This window comes from Condylura cristata, unplaced genomic scaffold (genome assembly GCF_000260355.1).
Source record: "Condylura cristata isolate star-nosed mole 26May11 unplaced genomic scaffold, ConCri1.0 scaffold00019, whole genome shotgun sequence".
Taxonomy (NCBI): Eukaryota; Metazoa; Chordata; class Mammalia; order Eulipotyphla; family Talpidae; genus Condylura; species Condylura cristata.
Window position 1 is genome coordinate 1,941,549 of NW_004567120.1, and position 18,195 is coordinate 1,959,743.

The following is an 18,195-nucleotide window of genomic DNA, read 5'->3' on the forward strand; positions in this document are numbered from 1 at the left end:
AAAAAAAAAAGTGATAACTAATGCCAACCATGGAAGATCTAAGTCACACCACTACTGTCCCAAACATCATCAATGAAGATGTGATTATTAACAGTCATTCTCATGAACATGACAATCCATCTGCAGGGTACATGTGGATGGAAAATGAAGAGAAATTCAACAAATAATAGAAGAGGAATTACGGGAAGAATTTACTGAGTGCTGTTTTTAAGAAATGTTAGAAAAGGCAGAAGAATATGAGTGGTATATTCCAACTCAACAACTTCCACAAACTATGGACCAAATCCAAGACCAATTTAATGATCTTATTATCAGTGATGGCTGTTCTCTAATAGAGCTACTGTTCAAATACAAAGTTGTTTGTTCATGTGGTGAAATACTAAAACATTTGAGGAAAGGGGGACCCTCTTCTGGTCTAATGTAGCACAATTTCCACACTGTGAAGGCAGTATTAGCAGGTTTAATTTTAAAAGCACTCTTGTCACTGTGTTACATTTATGTATTGCCAAAGTTTTGTATTCTTCTTTCTTTAATAAAAAATGCTGAGATTGTTATTAAGTAAAAAGCCATCAAACATTTACTGAAAATAGAACTGACTCCATGGGCTTGTTGTAAAGAAAATGAGGAAAGAAGGAAGCACCAGTCAATTTGTACCAAATGATGATTAATTAAATTAAATGACCTCTAAATCTTAGTGAATTGTCTTTTAATTTTTTGAGGCTAAACTAGACCTAATGGATAACTGACATCTATTAAACTTTTTAAAATAAGTAGGCCCCTCCCTGGTGGTGCAACAGGTTAAAGCACAGCACTATGAAGTTACCACAATCACTGCAGCACAAGTTGAACCCTGGCCAGAGAAGTGACCCACATGATGTCGCAGACATCACCTGAACCACCCTCTAATCCCTTCAGCAGTGTATTTCAGTTAACCTGTCTGTTCTGCTCCCTAATCTTTCTCTAGTGAATCCTCTCTACCCCCCCCACCTCTGGCCTGTACCCCAGTTTTGTATGAATAAATAAACCTTTAAAAAATAAAAATAAAAAAATAAATTCAAGTTCTGTTAAGCAGATTTCTTAGATCAGTCTTAAATTTGCATTTGTTCCTATCAAAAATAATCTCCTTTTTCTCAGGGTTTGTTAATCGGAAATAATTCATTATATTTAAGTCTGGCTTTGGTTACTGAAGATACAGCTATTATTCTCATGAGAATTAGTCTTGGCTTATATATATTACTATGTAAGAAATATTGGATTCTGTTCCTAACATTGTAAGCCATTCATTATAGCTATGCTTATGTGAAGTAAAACATCTGACCAACCCATAATACAACTGAACAAAGAAATTGCAATCAGTGATTTGAATGGTGCTTTTTCTTGCCTTTTTAACCATCATTGTGGTAGTCTCTCCATGGAACAATTTGGCTTCTTTAACTTCGTATTTCGGTAGACTGGGCTGCTATACATGTCCAGTGTGAACAGTTTTGAAGTTGAAAATATTGTGAAAACAATTATATTTTTCAAGATTTTAAAAAATAAATAGAGGCCCTCCCTGGTGGCGCAGCGGGTTAAAGCACAGCACTGAGAATCTAAAGCCTCTTCCTCATGAGTTCGATTCCCGCCTGCCCAGGTGGACCACATGGCGTGGCAGACCTCTCCTGACCCGCCCGCTGCTCCCCTCAGCAGTGTACTTCGTTGATCTGCCTGTTCTGCACTCCACTCTGTCTCTGGTGAATTCTCTCACCCTCCACATCTCTGGCCTGTATCCCAGTTCTGTATGCACAAATAAAATAAAATCTTAAAAAAAATAAAATAAAATAAAAAAATAAATAGAACTGAAAAAAATATAAAAATAATCAATAACTGTAAGTAGGAGTATTTAATGAGTCTATACTACAATAAGTTGCAATTCCAATAGCACTAACATAAAGATTGTGGGGAAGAGTAAAACTGTGGAATTTTTTAAGAATGACATAATTACTCTGTAATAGAAATATCCACGTCCCTCCTTAACCTGGCAACCACCAATCTGTTCTCTTTCTATAACTTTGGGATTTCAAGATTATAGAAATTTAATTCATTCAGAATACATAAATTTTTAAAACTGCTTATTTCTCTCAACATAATTCTCTCAGAATTTATCCAAACTGTTGCATATGTGAAAGTTTCCTTTATTTCTCAGTAATGGTTGGTACTATGGGTTTACAGTTGTTTGCTTAACCATTCACACAAATGACACAAATTTTAATAATAAGATGCACTTAAAAGTCAAATGTAATTTTAAAGTCCCCTTATGTAGTTTTTAAGTGAATGAATTTGCTATTATCCTAAAACAAATTGTTATAAGATATCCTATATAAGCCTCAAAGAGGACCACAAAGTACATACCTATATGAGATAGACGAAAGAAAATGAAATCAAAGAATATCACTACAGGAAAATCAATGAAAAACAAAGGAAGCACAAGATGAAACGTAGTACAAAAGAGCTGTAAGACAAAAAACTGAGCAAACGGCAGTGTTAAAGTCCTCTTTAACAATTACTTTAAAATTTATGTGGTAAAGTACTCCAGTAAAAGGCTATAGAGTGATAAAAAAGGATAAAAGAAAGCAAGATATAACTACACACTATCTACCTAAGACCCACTTTATATTTAAGGACACATGTAAGCTGAAGCAAACAGATGGAAAAACACATTCAAGGGAAGATAAGGTCACCAATATGGTGACAGAGGAAGTTTCTTCCTTTGCTCCCAAGAAGAACATCTAACAATTGACCAAATAGACACTACATTGAGAAGCCTGCAGCTGGAGGTGAGACTGAAGAAGCCCATGGACTTAAAGGAACAGTACAGACTGCATCACAGGGACACAGAGGAGATTCAGGAGTTAGTGCAGGGAAATGCATGGAGGCAGAAGTCCAGGGTTGGGAATGCAAGAAGGGCTTCAGGCTCAGCAAAGAGCCCTACAGAGGGAGAGAAGAAATAATGTGGAGACATACCCTTGATTTCCCCCTTTCTCTGTCCCATTGCCTCCTCAAGCCCTCTGTACCCAGCTCTATCCCACTGATCTTAAGTGGAATAGATTCATCAAATCCCCTGTGGCCTCACTCCTTACCCAAAAACTAACACTGGTCTCTTCCAATTACCCCTGCGGAGTCCTGCCAGGACCAGGAACAGTACCACCTATTGACTCAACCTAGTGTGGCCTTTAAGGCAAGTTCCTAATAAAGATGAACAACTAAGAAATGTCTTTATTCCTTTTTCAATCCTGGACCCCTACAACTTGAAGGTCAACTCTATGACCCCAAGGGCTTTCTAAAGATGATAAGGGGGTATTTTTTTTGCCACTTACTGCCCTTCTTGGGCTGATATCCAGCCCCTGCTCAATACCCTCCCAACTAGGAAAAAAAAATGGCAATAGTGGCAAAAGCCAGAGGAGTCTGGCCAAGAAAATAGGTCATATCATTTTAACACCAGCCAACTTAGCAGTCCCCAATGATGTGCCTACCCCCCCAACAATGACTTAGATAATAGAAGGCTGGAACATTATAGAAACATACATCTAAAAGGAATAAAGGCTGAAGACCAACGACTAAAAAGCTGGAGAAAGGTCCAGGAGAGGTTATTCAGAGGGACCAGGAAACTCGTCGGCATTCCTAAAGAGACTTAGAGAGTGCTCCCACCAGTATAGCCTATATAACCCAATGAATCAATGGTTTTGTGTACCTACTTCATCTCTCAAAGTGCCCTAAACATCAGGCAGAAGCTCTAAAAGTGAGACTTTGGCCCAAATACTCCCACCAATCAGTTGAAAGACACTGCACATGCTATGTTCGATAACTAAAATGTGGCTGAAGATGAAAAGACAAGGATCTGGGGGTGGAGGGGAAGGCTGTTCTACTGGCTGTTGCCTTCCATTACCAGCCAGGTTAAAAAGGAGGGTAGCAACAGGCACCTGCCACACTGGAAAGTCATAGTAGCCCCAAATGTGGAACCAAGACACCAAGAAAACTAGGCCCAGCTCAATGTGCAATCTGCAAAAAGGAAAGATACTGATAGGGGAATTTCTCATTTCATCCCCAATTTGGGAGGAAAGTGGCAGACCTTGTTATCCACCCCAATTGCCCTAGGCTACAAATGACCCAGGTAGATGAGGACTGACAGGGCCAGGACTACAGGGTTTCTCAGCTGGCTCCTAAGATAATGCTCCTAACCCCTAAGAAACCTCAGCTGGGAATGGGCATAAGGGGGCTTCAGTGAATGTTGTATCAGCATACTCAATAGTGAATACAAAAAGTAAAAACTTACTTTTACAAACTGTGTCATCAAAGGAATGCTGGGGGATAACAAAAGTACACACTTTCTAAAATCTATTACTTTTGAGATAAGTGGAAAATATCTGACCCATTCTTTTCTGTATGTCCCAGAGTGCCCAATTCTCTTATTGGGGCAATGTCCTATATATAAGGTGGGCCAGACTATCTAAATGGACCCAAGCCTGAAGTCTCCATCCCTTGTTCAACCAGAGCAAATCTAAGAGTCCTCCTGTCCACAAACAGAGGAGAACCTGTTAAAGAGATAGTCCTCAGGGCACCCCTGATGCTACAAGGAGTTAAGTCTCAGCACTATGAAGCTGTGTGCAGCCAATGCAGCATGAGTTCAACCCCCTACCAGGGAGCTAACCTAGAGGGCCCAGCAGACCTCTCCTGTCTCACCCCTACTCCCCTCAGCAGTGTATTTCACTCAATTTGCCTGCTCCCCTCCCCACTCTGTCTCTGGTGAATCATTTCACCCCCTGTACCTCTGGCCTGTACCCCAGTTCTTATATGCATAAATAAATAAATCTTTGGATGAAAAGAGAGCCCCCCACCCACCCAAGGGACAAACTGAGAAGTTAGGTCTCAGGGCAACGTAGGAAGATCCAAAATGCAGCACCTATACATATTAGATTAAACTCCAGGAAAGATGTCCTAACATTGAACAATATCCCATAGAAAAAGAGGCCCTATGCTCTAAAGCTAGAACATAGACAAGTGATACAATAGAACTTGATTTTAATCATAACCAAAAAAATTTAAGAAAATATGATCTAGTAGGAACTGAGCACAGTCAAAATTTTAATTCAACATGGAATGCCTCATCCCTGCAGATCTCCTTATATAATTTTGCCAGTGAAGCAGCTTAATGAAGAATACCATATACAGAACTTGAGAGCAATAAATGAGTACCCACCCAGTGGTCCCTAATCCTTTCACTCCTTTGGCAACCTTTACCCCTCCCCCCAATTCCATTTCCATACTGTTCTGGACTTGAAAGATATGTTCTTCTGCATTTCTTTAAGAATCATAGGAACTCTCCATGTTTGAATGGCAGGACCTGAAAAAGTGTTAAAGCCACACCCCATATTAGACAAAATGTTGGCAAAGGATTTAAGAGACGTAACTCTGATGAAGGGAGCACTCTGTATTGAGTGGATAAGCTCCAGACAGCCAGCTCCACCAAGAGTTATCTGAGAATAACATTGTAATTGGTCTCAAGCACTTAACAGAAAGAGGTTATAAAGTTTCTAAAACTAAGGCTCAGCTTTCCTTACAGAGTATCATTTATTTGAGATTCATAATAGAAAAAGGAAACAGAAGCCTCCCTCCAGAAAGAAAGGAGGCTCTCTGTAAAATCACCATACCTACCATTGGCAAGCAATTGAGACAGTTCACTACACAAGGCCAGATTATGTAGAATTTGGATCCTGAACTTCAGTTTATTGCCTAGCCCCTTTACCAAGCCCTCCAAAGGAACAAAGCCATTCCCTCTATCTAGGACCCAGTGAGTCAACAGTTCTTTAAACAATTTTAAAAGGGAACTAATGAGGACTCCAGCTTTTGGCCTGCTTAACACCCCCCCCAACCGCCCCAGTCTTTAATTTAGACAAATGTTCTATGACAATGTTCATAAAACAGGATAGGCTCTGGGAGTTTTTGACTCAGCAGTTAGGGCCCCTTAACTGGGTGATAACATGTATCTGAACAACTGAAGTCTGATCCCCCATGCCTTAGCACATTGGCAGCCAACTCTACCAAGCTAACTTTTGGCCAACCCACCACTATCTGGGTTCCACAGAAGGTTGTGTCCCTTCTGGTAGCTAAGGGGAGAGATGGGTTGTCTCCAGGAAGATTTAATAAATACCAGGCAATACTAGTGGTCAATCATCCCATCATCCTGAAAACGGGCAATATTCTAAATATAGCTACTTTGATTGATCCTTTATCTAAGCAAGAATTTGGAACATTTGCTCCCTTCTCCAAGTAAGAATTTAGAACACAAGTTTATAGAAACAAGTGAAACTGCTCAAGTAAACATGATTTGGAAAATGAGGCTCTCTAAAAACACTGATGAGAAATGGTATATTGATGAGAGTATTTTCATGAAAGGAAGAAAGAGGAAATCAGATTACGTCATTATTAGTATGTATAAAATCAAAGCAGCCAGGGTTGTGCCTCTGAGCACCTCAGTTCAAAAAGAAGAACTTGCTGTATTAGTGTAGGCCTTGGAGGTACGAGAAGAAAAAAGGAGTAAATACATACATAGATTCAAAATATACCTACTTTAGTACTCCAGACCCATAGCGTCCATTTGGAAATAAAGGAGGTTATTAGTGTCTACAAATGAAAGAGTAAAACATGCCTTAAATGAAAGAGTAAAACATGCCTTCTTTGGGGCTGAGATCCCCAAATAGGTGGCAGTTATTTGCTGCGGAGGTGACCAAAAGGGGAACATCCAAATCACACAAGAGAATAATAGGGCAGATGCCACTGCAAAAAGGGCAGCCCAGGAAGTAGAAGTGTTGCAGCTGCCTTTAATTCCAGTGAAGCCTCAAATTGCACCCCATTATATACTGAAGATGAAGAAAAACTGTCAGAAAGATGGGGTCAAAGGGTTCAGCCCTCCCAAGGCAATCAAATGTTCATCCCTCCTTTGATCACTTAGGAATTGACAGAAGTTCACAACAGCTCCCACTATGGGAAGGAAGCTCTATATAACTGGAAAATTAAATCTATAGTAGCCCCAAGCTTAGAAACAACCTCAACGTGTGTGAACAATGTCCTAAATGCACCAGCAATAATCCCCACACCTGACCATTCAACACTCCTGATTTCTGACTTCAAGAATCTTGCATAACTAGGTATGGGGGGTGGTCAAGATGGGGAATGGGTAGGGATGATTTAGGATGGTCTAGTAAATGAGCCAACTGCTAATGAACAGTACAAAAAAGGGGAACTGTCCAGGAGAAGAATGCAAATTGCAAATTGATTTCTATATGATTCCCAGAGCACCTGGAAATTTCCCATACCTATTAGTTCTGATAGATACCTTCCTGGGATGTGTTGAGGTATTCCCTACCAGAGCCAGAACTACCAAGTAGGTGGCTAAGCTATGCTAAAGGAAATAATTTCAAGGTTTAGGTTTCCCATGTCAGTTCAGAGCAATAAAAGACCCACATTTATATATTAAAAAAACTTGATTAGTAGTTAAGGCACAAGGAACCAACTGGGTGCTCCATGCCTCACAGAGACCCCAGTCATCATGTAAAATAGTGAAAGCGCAAATCAAACTCAAAAGACACTTGGCAAAGCTAAGCCAGTAAACCAATGAAAATTGGACTAGAATGTTGCTTGTCAACTTTCTAAGGCTTAGAACAGCTCCAAAAAGAGAGACATGGTGAGCACACTGAGTTGTTCCACAGATGTCCTATCCCAGCCCTTGAAAAAGCAATAGTAATCCAAATGAGGTTAGAATAATTTAAAAATGAAACTCATTTGGGAGAATGGTCAGGGCTCATTACGCCTTTGGAAATGTGGTACAGCCTGCCCACCAACGTGCATCTGCACTTATAAACCTGGGGGTTGGGTTGTTAAAAACTTGGAAAACTAATCAGCTGCAAGATCAATTGTTGCCAGTGTGAGAGACCTACCTCATGATACTCACCATACACTCATTATTCCTGCAGGGGAAAGACTCTTGGATTCACCATACATGAGTGAAGCCTGCGGAAGAATCAGACCAGCCAACTTCTCCAGGCATCGAGATAGTCCTGTGAACACCTCTCCAACTTTAAGCTGCTTTTTAGGCAGTACAAGAGGTAAGTGATGCCTGAATCTTGGATTGTAGTTGCCATCCTTTTTTGCCTTTATAACATTAATTTTCCATTTACTTATGAGTCTTTCCATAATGCTAAAAGGCTGGGCTCACTTCGTTTGTAATCTTTAGGAATTCTTTAAATGATGACAGGCTCTATGATATTTAACATAGGAATGGGTCCCCCTGCTTGTTTAGCTGAGATTATTTTCTTATGCATTTTTGTGTATTAATAAAGGGATTGAACCAAGTTACTAGCAGGCCTTCAGATTAACATTCGACTACATACACAAACACACACAGACACACAGACACACCATGGGTACTTATTGTCAACTACAATTATATCACATTTGTTTATTTACCTATTTATTTATTTATGCATGGATGCATGCATGCATACAAGAGCTGGGGTGTAGGCTAGGGGTATGTGGGGGTGAGAGGATCCCCCCAGAGATAGAGTGGGTATCAGAACAGGCAAACTAATTAAAATACACTGCTGAGGGGAGCAGTGGGCCAGATAGGAGAGGTCTGCTGCACCATGTGGGTTAGCTTCCTGGCCAAGGATAGAACTCATGCTGCAGTGGCTGCTGGCAGCTTCATAGTGCTGAGACTAACCCTCTGAGCCACCAGGGAGACCTTGCCTATAGTTATATTTCTTATTATCCTCATTTCCCTAAGGTCTTCCATGGCATGGAAAGGTAACTCTTCAGTAAGTATTTCTCTTGCTACTTCAAAACCTGGAAACATCATCACTGTTGGATGTCACCTAAAACCTCTTTTGTACATGATGATGAACACCCTATAGTAATGCCTATAACTTCTCAAGACTAGCTCATTTCACTATGAATCATGATGCCCCTAAAAGTATTCCACAGAGTTAGATCAACTAATGAAAAATGCCCCTATCCCTTGTTTCTTCCTGACATCCCCCAATTGAACAGTCCATTCTACATTCTGGAAAACATGTGAAACCTTTAGGGCATTTGAACATCAAAACCAGGTGTTTGCTAGTGGATAAAAGTGAACTGCCTAATTAATGGGATTTATTTCTCATTTCCTACCTCTTCTCTTAGTTAAAGACAACATAGAAAAATTAGTTAAAATTCAGATCTACCATACATTGTATAGAAAGGAAGAATGATGCAAGGTATATAAATAAATAAATAAAATTCTAATGAAGAGAAAAAAATACAGATCTACTAAATTATGTCAAGATTTTAGTGTCAAGTACCAACAGGGAACACCTCCAATTTATCTGCATGTATTTTAAACTTCCTCCTAGACCTTTCTACTCACCAAACACTGGCTTAAAAGAGTTTTAGCCCTAATTCTCCAAAATGATAACATAAACTTTAAAATGACTGGTATTATCCTGCCTCCTCAGGATACATCTTTGTGCAATACATCTTTATATATATAAATATTTTTATTTGAGGTGGAAACTCACTTGGAAAAAATTAGGTTAGCAGTCCACATGGCTCTAACAGGTTTCACCTCAGGAACCTGCATTAGAAAGTATTTTTCTCATGGATTCACAGAGTGATAAAAGCCATCAAGAATATATACTGAAATTGGCATTTCTACTCCTTTGTATGTTAGGCTTAATATTTCCAGTAGTTGGGCCCTCCATGGTGGTGCAACAGATTGAAGCACAGCACTATGAAGCTATCCGCAGCCACCACAGCACGAGTTCAATCCCGGCCAGGGAGCTGACCCACATGGCGTGGCAGACTTCTCCTGACCTACCCGCAGCTAACCTCAAAAGTGTATTTCAGTATATCTGCCTGTTCTGCTCCCCACTCTGTCTCTGGTGAATCCTCTCACCTCCTGCACCTCTGGCCTGTACCCCTCTGCATGCATAAATAAATAAATCTTTAAAAATATATTTCCAAAAATATATATATATATTTCCGGCCCTCCCTGGTGGCACAGCGGGTTAAAGCACAGCACTGAGAAGCTAAGGCCACTTCTGCATGAGTTCGATTCCCGCCTGCCCCAGAGGTGACCACATAGAGTGGCAGACCTCTCCTGACCCACCCGCTGCTCACCTCAGCAGTGTACTTCGATCTGCCTGTTCTGCTCCCCACTCTGTCTATGGTGAAACCTCTCGCCGCCCCTGAGCCTCTGGCCTGTACCCCAGTTCTGTATGCACAAATAAATAAATCTTTATATATATATATACATATATATAAACATATATATATATATAAAGATTTATTTATATATATATATATTTCCATTAGTTAAACTTTGTTTAATTTGTTGCTAATTCCATATCTGACCACATTTTCAGATTCCCTCTGTCCCAGATGCTTGAGTGCTTGAGTACCTCCAACTAAAAGCAAAAACAGTTTATTCCCTAACTCAGGTTATATATGACCAAGCAAAATGACTACATATCTTTGGACATGGAGGAACTATGGCCTATGGTACCTGAACAGCAGTCAAAAATGTGCTCCCTAGTGTCAGGTGATTTCCTCCTTCCCTGGTTCCCCAGTTGCCATTCTTTCACTTCTCATGTATAACCCAGAAATTTTCAACATGCTTACTCCTTTGCAAGTAAAAGAACAGAAGCAGGCCCTCCCTGGTGGCGCAGCAGGTTAAAGCACAGCATTGAGAAGCTAAAGCCACTTCCGCATGAGTTCGATTCCCACCTGCTGCCTGCCCCAGAGGTGACCACATGGCGTGGCAGACCTCTCCTGGCCCGCCCGCTGCTCCCCTCAGCAGTGTACTTCATCCATCTGCCTGTTCTGCTCCCCACTCTGTCTCTGGTGAAGCCTCTTGCTGCCCCTGAGCTCTGGCCTGTACCCCAGTTCTGTATGCACAAATAAATAAATCTTTAAAAAAAAAAAAACAAAAAAAAAAAGAACAGAAGCAAAAAATCCGTAGGTGATGGTGGTCTAAGGATACGAGTAGCTCAGAGCAGCCCCAGGTGATTCACAAACGATTAAGATTAGCCAGAGAATGATTCTGGTCCTCTAATTTTAGAGAGAATAGCATTGTACCTAGTCAGCAGGAAGTACATATATAAGACAAACCATCAACTCTTACCCTCAAGATGAGGAGAATGTAAACAGAAAAGGGATTTTGTTACCCCGTGTAAAATTTTACCCTGTGCAAAACATTAAACATTTCACCAACTTCTTCCAGTTATTATTCTTTTCTAAGTGGAATCTTTTGAAAGAGTGGCTTCTGTTTAAAGGTCCAGCAGCAGAACTAGTCAAAACAGCTTGAATCTGTACAACCTAGCTAAGGGATAAATAATGCAATTTTTTAAATGCATGCAAGACCCAACCCTGAAGAAACTCCTATCCCCTTGGTTACTTTAAGAACAGCTCCCCCTTTGAACCCTAAATGGGAAGGTGCATTGGAACATAAGCTCCCTATTCTCTACTGTTTATCAAACAATAAAGTTCTTGTTCTGCTTTAGTGAACCTAGTTTTTATATTAATTGGCTACCAATAACCAGAGGACCCTTCTGGGGTCAGTGACAAAGTGATGTAAGAAAAAACAAAAAAGACTCAAACAAAATCAGAAATGAATGTGAAAACATCATAATTGATGTCACAAAAATAAAAAGGATTACAGGAGAATATTAGAATCAGTAATATGCCAATAAACTCAATAACCTATAGAAAATGGAGAACTTTTTACAAACATATAAACTACCAACAATGAATCTAAAAAAATAAAATAGCTTTTTTTAAATAGTAGTTTATTTTTACATCATTTTGTGCCTTTTTCCATCTCAGTTGTAATCCCCGTGGGCTTCCCATCACCAACTCACCCTTGTGCCATCACTATAGTCCCGTGCACTACCCGCACCCCATGTCTGATTCCATTCCCTACTCCACCTCTGTAAAATGTCTCTGTTATATAGTTCTTCATTATTATTTTTTCCACTGGTCCTTTATGCTCCTGCTATGAGTGAAATCGTCCAGTATTTTTTTTTCCTTCTGGTCTATTTCACTTAAATATGATCCCTTCCGGCTCCATCCATGTTGCTGCAAAAGGCATGAGTTTATCTTTTTTGATTGCTGAGTAATATTCCATTGTGTATATGTACCACATCTTACTAAAATGGGTTTTTTTTTAAACATCCATAAAAGAGAAGCCCGAATCAGATGGTTTCACAGTCAAACTCTGCTAAAATTTAAAAGAATTGATAATAATTCTCCCTAACCTCTTTCAAAATACTGAAGAGAATACTACAAAATTTATTCTATAAAGTCACCATTACCCTGATAATATAGTCATACTTCATACAGATGAAGAGTCCTCATAAATAACAACAAAAATACATTCAAAAAGATACTAGGAAACTTCATTCAAAAACACATTAAAATAAGCATACACCATAACCAAGTAAGGAATCATTCTTACAGTGTAAGTATGGTTCGACATATCACAATCAAATAATGTGATATACCACACAGGCTCAAATAATGGATACAGAAAAAGCATTTGTCAAGATTCAACAGCCATTAGTGGTAAAAACAATGAAAAGTGTACAAAAAAGAAGAAAACTTCAACATAATATAATTCATATTTGAAGAGAAAACAGTGAACATATATAACAGGGAAAGACTAAAAGATTTTCCCAAAGTTCATGAACAAAGTAAGGATTCCACTTTCACCATTTCTCTTCAACACAGTACTGGACAACCTACTCATAGCAACTAGAGGGAAAAAGGAAATAAAAAGGTATCCAAAATCGACAGGAAGGAGTAAAATTATTTCTACTTACATATGATCTAATAAGTGAAGAAAGCCCTAGACAATTCTAAAATAATACTTTCTTTAGAACTCATAAATTCAACGAAGTTGCAGACTACAAAATCATATAGAACTCAAATGCATTTCTATGAGTTATGAAAACAACCCCATTTACAATGTTATCAAAAAATAATAATTAGAAATACACTTAACCTAGCAGGCAAAAGACTTCTACTCTGGATGAAAGAAAAAAGACACAAAGAAGATGGAAAGATAGATACAAGTAATTATTAGTAAAAGATCCATACTCCCAATAGCAATCTACAGAGTCAATACAATCTCAGTCAAAGTCCCAATGACATTTTTTTCAGAAACAGAAAAATATCTAAATTCATATGGTACTCACAGGAAGCTAAAAAGCCACAATAATTTTGGAAGTTGGCAAATTTGGGGACCTCACACTTCTGGTTTCACAACATATTACAAAACAACAATAATGAAAACACTCTGGGACTGGCATATCAAACAACAGACATATGGCTCAACAGAAAAGAACAGAAAGCCCAGAAATATAATCATGCCCATATAACAAAATGAACTTCAACAAGGGTATCAAACCACATAAAGGGGAGAAGACAATTTCTTAAACAAATGGTAAGGGTAACCTGGCTAGCCACATGCAAAAGAATGAAGTCGGACTTTAATCTACTCAAAGTAGATTAAAGATTTAAACGTAAGTACAATATAAAACTTTTATAAGAAAACATCATGGCACTGGATTTGGCAGTTTTCTTGTATAGAGCATCAAAATCATGTAACAAAAGCAAAAACTGACAAATGGAGCCTATCAAACTTAAAACGTTCATATGAAACAATCAGCAATCTCCTTTCTTCGAACTGATTTAAAAAGCAATTGTATAAAATAATACGTATAATACAGTACTGAGCCGATAAGCATAGAGAGATGTAATATATTTGCTGGTAACATCACAAAGCAGATGGATGGGAACACAATTGTACTGGGATAAGGAAATGACTTCAGATGGTAATTCCAACACACAACAAATGAAGAGAATCAGAATGATTAACAAGGTTAATATTTTAAAAACATATAAATATTTAATTTCCCTCCTTTTCTCAGCTCCTTGAAAAGTCCTAAAAAGCAGAGCATAACAATGTGTGTTAGAATATTTACAGATACGAGGCCCCTCTGTGTGTGTGTAAAACAACAAGAAAAGTAACTAGGATGACAAAAGAGTAATGTTTCTATACCTCACTAAAATTAATTCACAAAATTCTCTTAGAAAACATATGGGTATATCCTCATGACCTCACACTTGGCAATAATTATTATCTATAACACCAAAAGTATAACAAGCACAGAAAAATTAAATTTGATTTCATTAAAATAAAACTTTGTGCTTCAAAGAACACTATCAAGAATATAAAAAGAAAAGCCAGAGAATGGGAAATAATACTTACAAAACATATATCTGATAAGGGACCAGTAAGGAATTCTCACAACTCAGTAACAAAGCCCAATAGCACACTTAAAAAACAGGCAAAGGATGAGGATGTGAATAGACATCTCTCAAAAAAAAATCTATAAATGGCCAATAGGCACATGGACATATGCTCAACAGTTCAGTCCTTCAATAGCACTCTAGTAATTATTAAATTAGTAGCTTTACAATTCAACAATAACTTATTGTGTGGTTAGTTCCTGCTGGCATCTTATTTATTCTTATATAAATACCTGACACAGAGAATGCAATAAATGAACAAATGACCTTTAAGCCAGTCATTTATACAGAGTCAGTTTCCCCATCTGTAAATTAGAAGGGCTGAATATGATATTCTTTGAAGCAATACTGTTTAATAGAACTGTCTGCAATGATGGAACTGTTCCATATCTTGCAACTATTGAGCCACTGAAATGAGGCTAATGCAATTGTGGAATTAAAATTTTGATTTAATTTAACTTTAAGTAGATAGTGGCTACCATATGGCATTGCATTAACTCTAGAGCATAATCCTGTGTGAAAACACATTTTACAAAGTATCCCAGTAATCACATAAATGTGGAAATGTGTACATGCACATAAAACAAAAAATACATAGAGTAATACTTCTCTTAATATGTATAAAGCACTAATGTTTTGTTTTCTATTCTTCTGAATTTCAACTAAAGAAAAATCCAGTCCACTAACATGATTTCATAACAATACACTAAAATTCCTTTCACTTTAAAATATCATGCTACATACTAATGGTTGTCCTAAAAGTATGTATTCAATATTTATTTTGTAATCTTAAGTACATCATTAATTAATTTGAAGGTATCTCAGTATCAGTATCAGTTATATCAGTATCTACTTGAAAAGTTTTATAATCATTCCTACATCTCCCTGTTAAATCCACATCTCAGAAAAAGATGGTAAAAGTTCCATGCCCTTAAGTAGAAAACAAAAACATCTTTCCCTTGTTCACACTACAGAAATGGCAGATTTAGAAGAGACTGGGGGATATTGTGGAGATAGTGTTCATGAATGGAGAGAAAGCTGTATTATAGTGTCATCACCTTCTCTGAAATTCTTAGAGTTCTCCTTCATTCTTTCAATCTGAGGAAGTCTTAAACACGTTTCATCTTAGCTACTTAGAGGACTTATTAGAGGACTACAAGAATAGTTCCTAGGAGGTCATGTATTACAAACTTAACTGTAAAGTGCTTTTACTTCAGTCCTATGTGAACTATCAAGAAATAAAACAAAGGAATAGACAAGACTGAATCAAAACATATCCTAGAAATCTTACTATAAAATTGAGGCTACAACGAGGGTGGAGTGGTGGAGCAAAGAGGACCCAGATAATAGGGAAATTATAGCTGTTTTGGTGGCAGGTGTGGTTTGATAACATACATTTGAAGAGGTATAACTCTATATCCCTAAACCATATACAATATAATATACATCATATACAATGTTGCAAACTAGTGTTATTCCAATTAAAACATTTCCTTTTCAATAGTGTTTTAAAAACCTTAATAAAATGGTCTGTGTTTTCTTCTCCAGCCTAATCTGGAACTTCTTATCTTTAACATCTCACTAGTCTAAACTATATGTAGTTGTACAAAAGGTTCATGCTATCTATGTCTTACCTGTAGATCTTTACACATACTATTTCCTCTTTATCCTCTCTAAGCTTTTCAGGACTTGAGTTAGATATCAGGAACTCAAGGCAATTTTCCCCACCATAAGATCATGCATACCAGTACTCAGTGCCTTCTCAATCAATACACTGCATATTACTGTTGACTGTTCTATCCCACTGTAATTGCCTGTTTACTTATTTCCCCTACTGGACTGTAAACTCCTTAAAGATAGGGCCTAGTTTGTTTCATTACTGCGGTAAAGGTATTCAATAATTATTAATGAACAGATGGATCCAATTCCTCTAGCATTCCATTTACCTAGTGTCATTCACTATTCTCCCTGCCTGCAATGTTTCTCCATTTCTTTCACCAGCAAGAGACCTTCTTGATAATCTAGTTCTTAATTATCAGCATTTCCTATGGATGCCTAAAGCCTTTATTGTTCATACTTTTCATTTGCTATTTGACCTACTACCTTGTTTCTTAGTCATTCTTGTAAATGTACAAATCAACCTCCTTAACAACTCCTTAACTAAACTGATCAATCCTTGAGGACATAATTTGTATCTGTTTCTCTTGGTACTCCATTATCTTGTATCTAGCAGACATTAACTATTTGTTAGCAAAGAATTAAAATTTAAGAGACTTTCTCTCACACAAAGTTGACAATACTTAGTGATACTTATGAGCAAGTGGTAACAAACTTTTCAGTATTTCAAAAATAAAAAAGATACACTGAAGTACAGCAAGTACAAATAATTTGTAAAAACTGTTGAGTGCTAGATAATAAAAGACATAAATATTAAGAGGCACTACAACCAGTTACATTCATTAAAGATAAGTTCCTTACGTGTGTACAAAGAATACTATTTTCAGCTCAAAGAACAATAGTGTTTGCATATGAATTTGGGGCAGCCAATGCTGTGGAAAGAAAGATAATTACAGGTTTTGCCTATCAAGGAGCACTGGTGGCAAGGGCCTTAACTGTGCCAACTCCGTTTTCAGCTCTCATATATAACTTGCTGTCATTTTAAAGTGCCCTCCAAATCGCTACCTTCAAATGAGTAAAACTTGAACCATAAGCAAATAGCTCTCAAATTCCATTACTAATTTTGGAAAGTAGCCCAGATTTTCCTTTTGTTAAGAAAGGTAAATAGTCTGGGAATGATGCTTACCCTGTCTCTTAAACTCACGGAAACTATAAAGCTTGCTAGAGTCACCAGCGCTCCAAGTGCCCTCTGTGGGTAACCAGCCCGTTCCGTCCCCACTTGCTGTAACCCAAAGGTTTCCTTTGCCTGTTCCTCACACTACTAATCCTAATTTCCTCTTCACTTAATTCTGCTCCTAGATAGCCTGACAACCCTCTTTTGTTGGCGCGCTCTCTGATCCGAGGTTACAAGGGCAACCTTTTCCCCAAAGGTCCCCTTGTCCTTCGCCCTACTCTTCCATGTGACCGGCATCTCACCTGGGAGAGCTGAGCGGTTCCCGAGGCGCCGAGCTGACGTGACCTCCACTGCGGCACTGAGCCGCAGACAGAGACTAGAGGCCGGATCAGAATAGCCGAGTACCGGCGCTTTTCAAAAGCAGCCGCCGCTGCAGCCCAGCGCCAGGAATGTATCGCGAGCAGCGCCATCTTGAGCGAAGAAAGAGGAAACTACAGCAGAGGATTATGGGATATTGGCGGACCGATCGCCACTACCTTAAACCTCTCCCCTCCCCCTCATTTTCCCAGGTCCAGAGACCGGAAATAGCATCGCTTTGAAGGTTTGGGTGCTTTGGCGAGTCTTTTTTCTCTTAGGGATTGTCTCTATGAGTGTTTTCTTACACAGTAGGAAATATCGGAGCAATATATTTTCTCGCCTTTCCTACATTTGCGAGATAAAATAAAGAATGCACAGTTAAATTTGAATTTCACATAACGAATTATTTTTTAATATGTCTCAACTATTGCATCTGGCAACCTTATGTTGTCCGTTGTTCCACTCCTTTCTTACTGCCTCTACTGTCTCCATTTTCTTTATGCATATTCTTATTCCCTCTTCTGTGCACAATGTATAGGGTAGATTAAGGTACAGATACTGATCACCCCTAGATGGAGGCTTCACCTGTATAATCGTTGCGTCTCCGTCTTGTAAGCGCTTTTGCTTGGCTGATTGCCCTCTTTCCAGGAAGCCTCGGAGCAGTTTTCCTT

The 18,195-nt window shown here is 38.5% G+C and overlaps 1 protein-coding gene across 2 annotated transcripts in view; it reads right to left on the bottom strand.

Annotated features, from left to right (window-relative positions):
- Positions 1-17,705, bottom strand: part of ABCB7 (ATP-binding cassette, sub-family B (MDR/TAP), member 7) — an 81,730-nt gene extending 64,025 nt beyond the window's left edge. For both annotated transcript variants that reach the window (XM_004685594.2, XM_004685593.2), the window contains exon 1: positions 17,470-17,705. In XM_004685594.2, the coding sequence (XP_004685651.1) occupies positions 17,470-17,637 (168 nt within the window). In that variant the 5' untranslated portion in view covers positions 17,638-17,705. The remainder of the gene's footprint in view (positions 1-17,469) is intronic.
- Between the last annotated feature and the right edge of the window lie 490 nt (positions 17,706-18,195).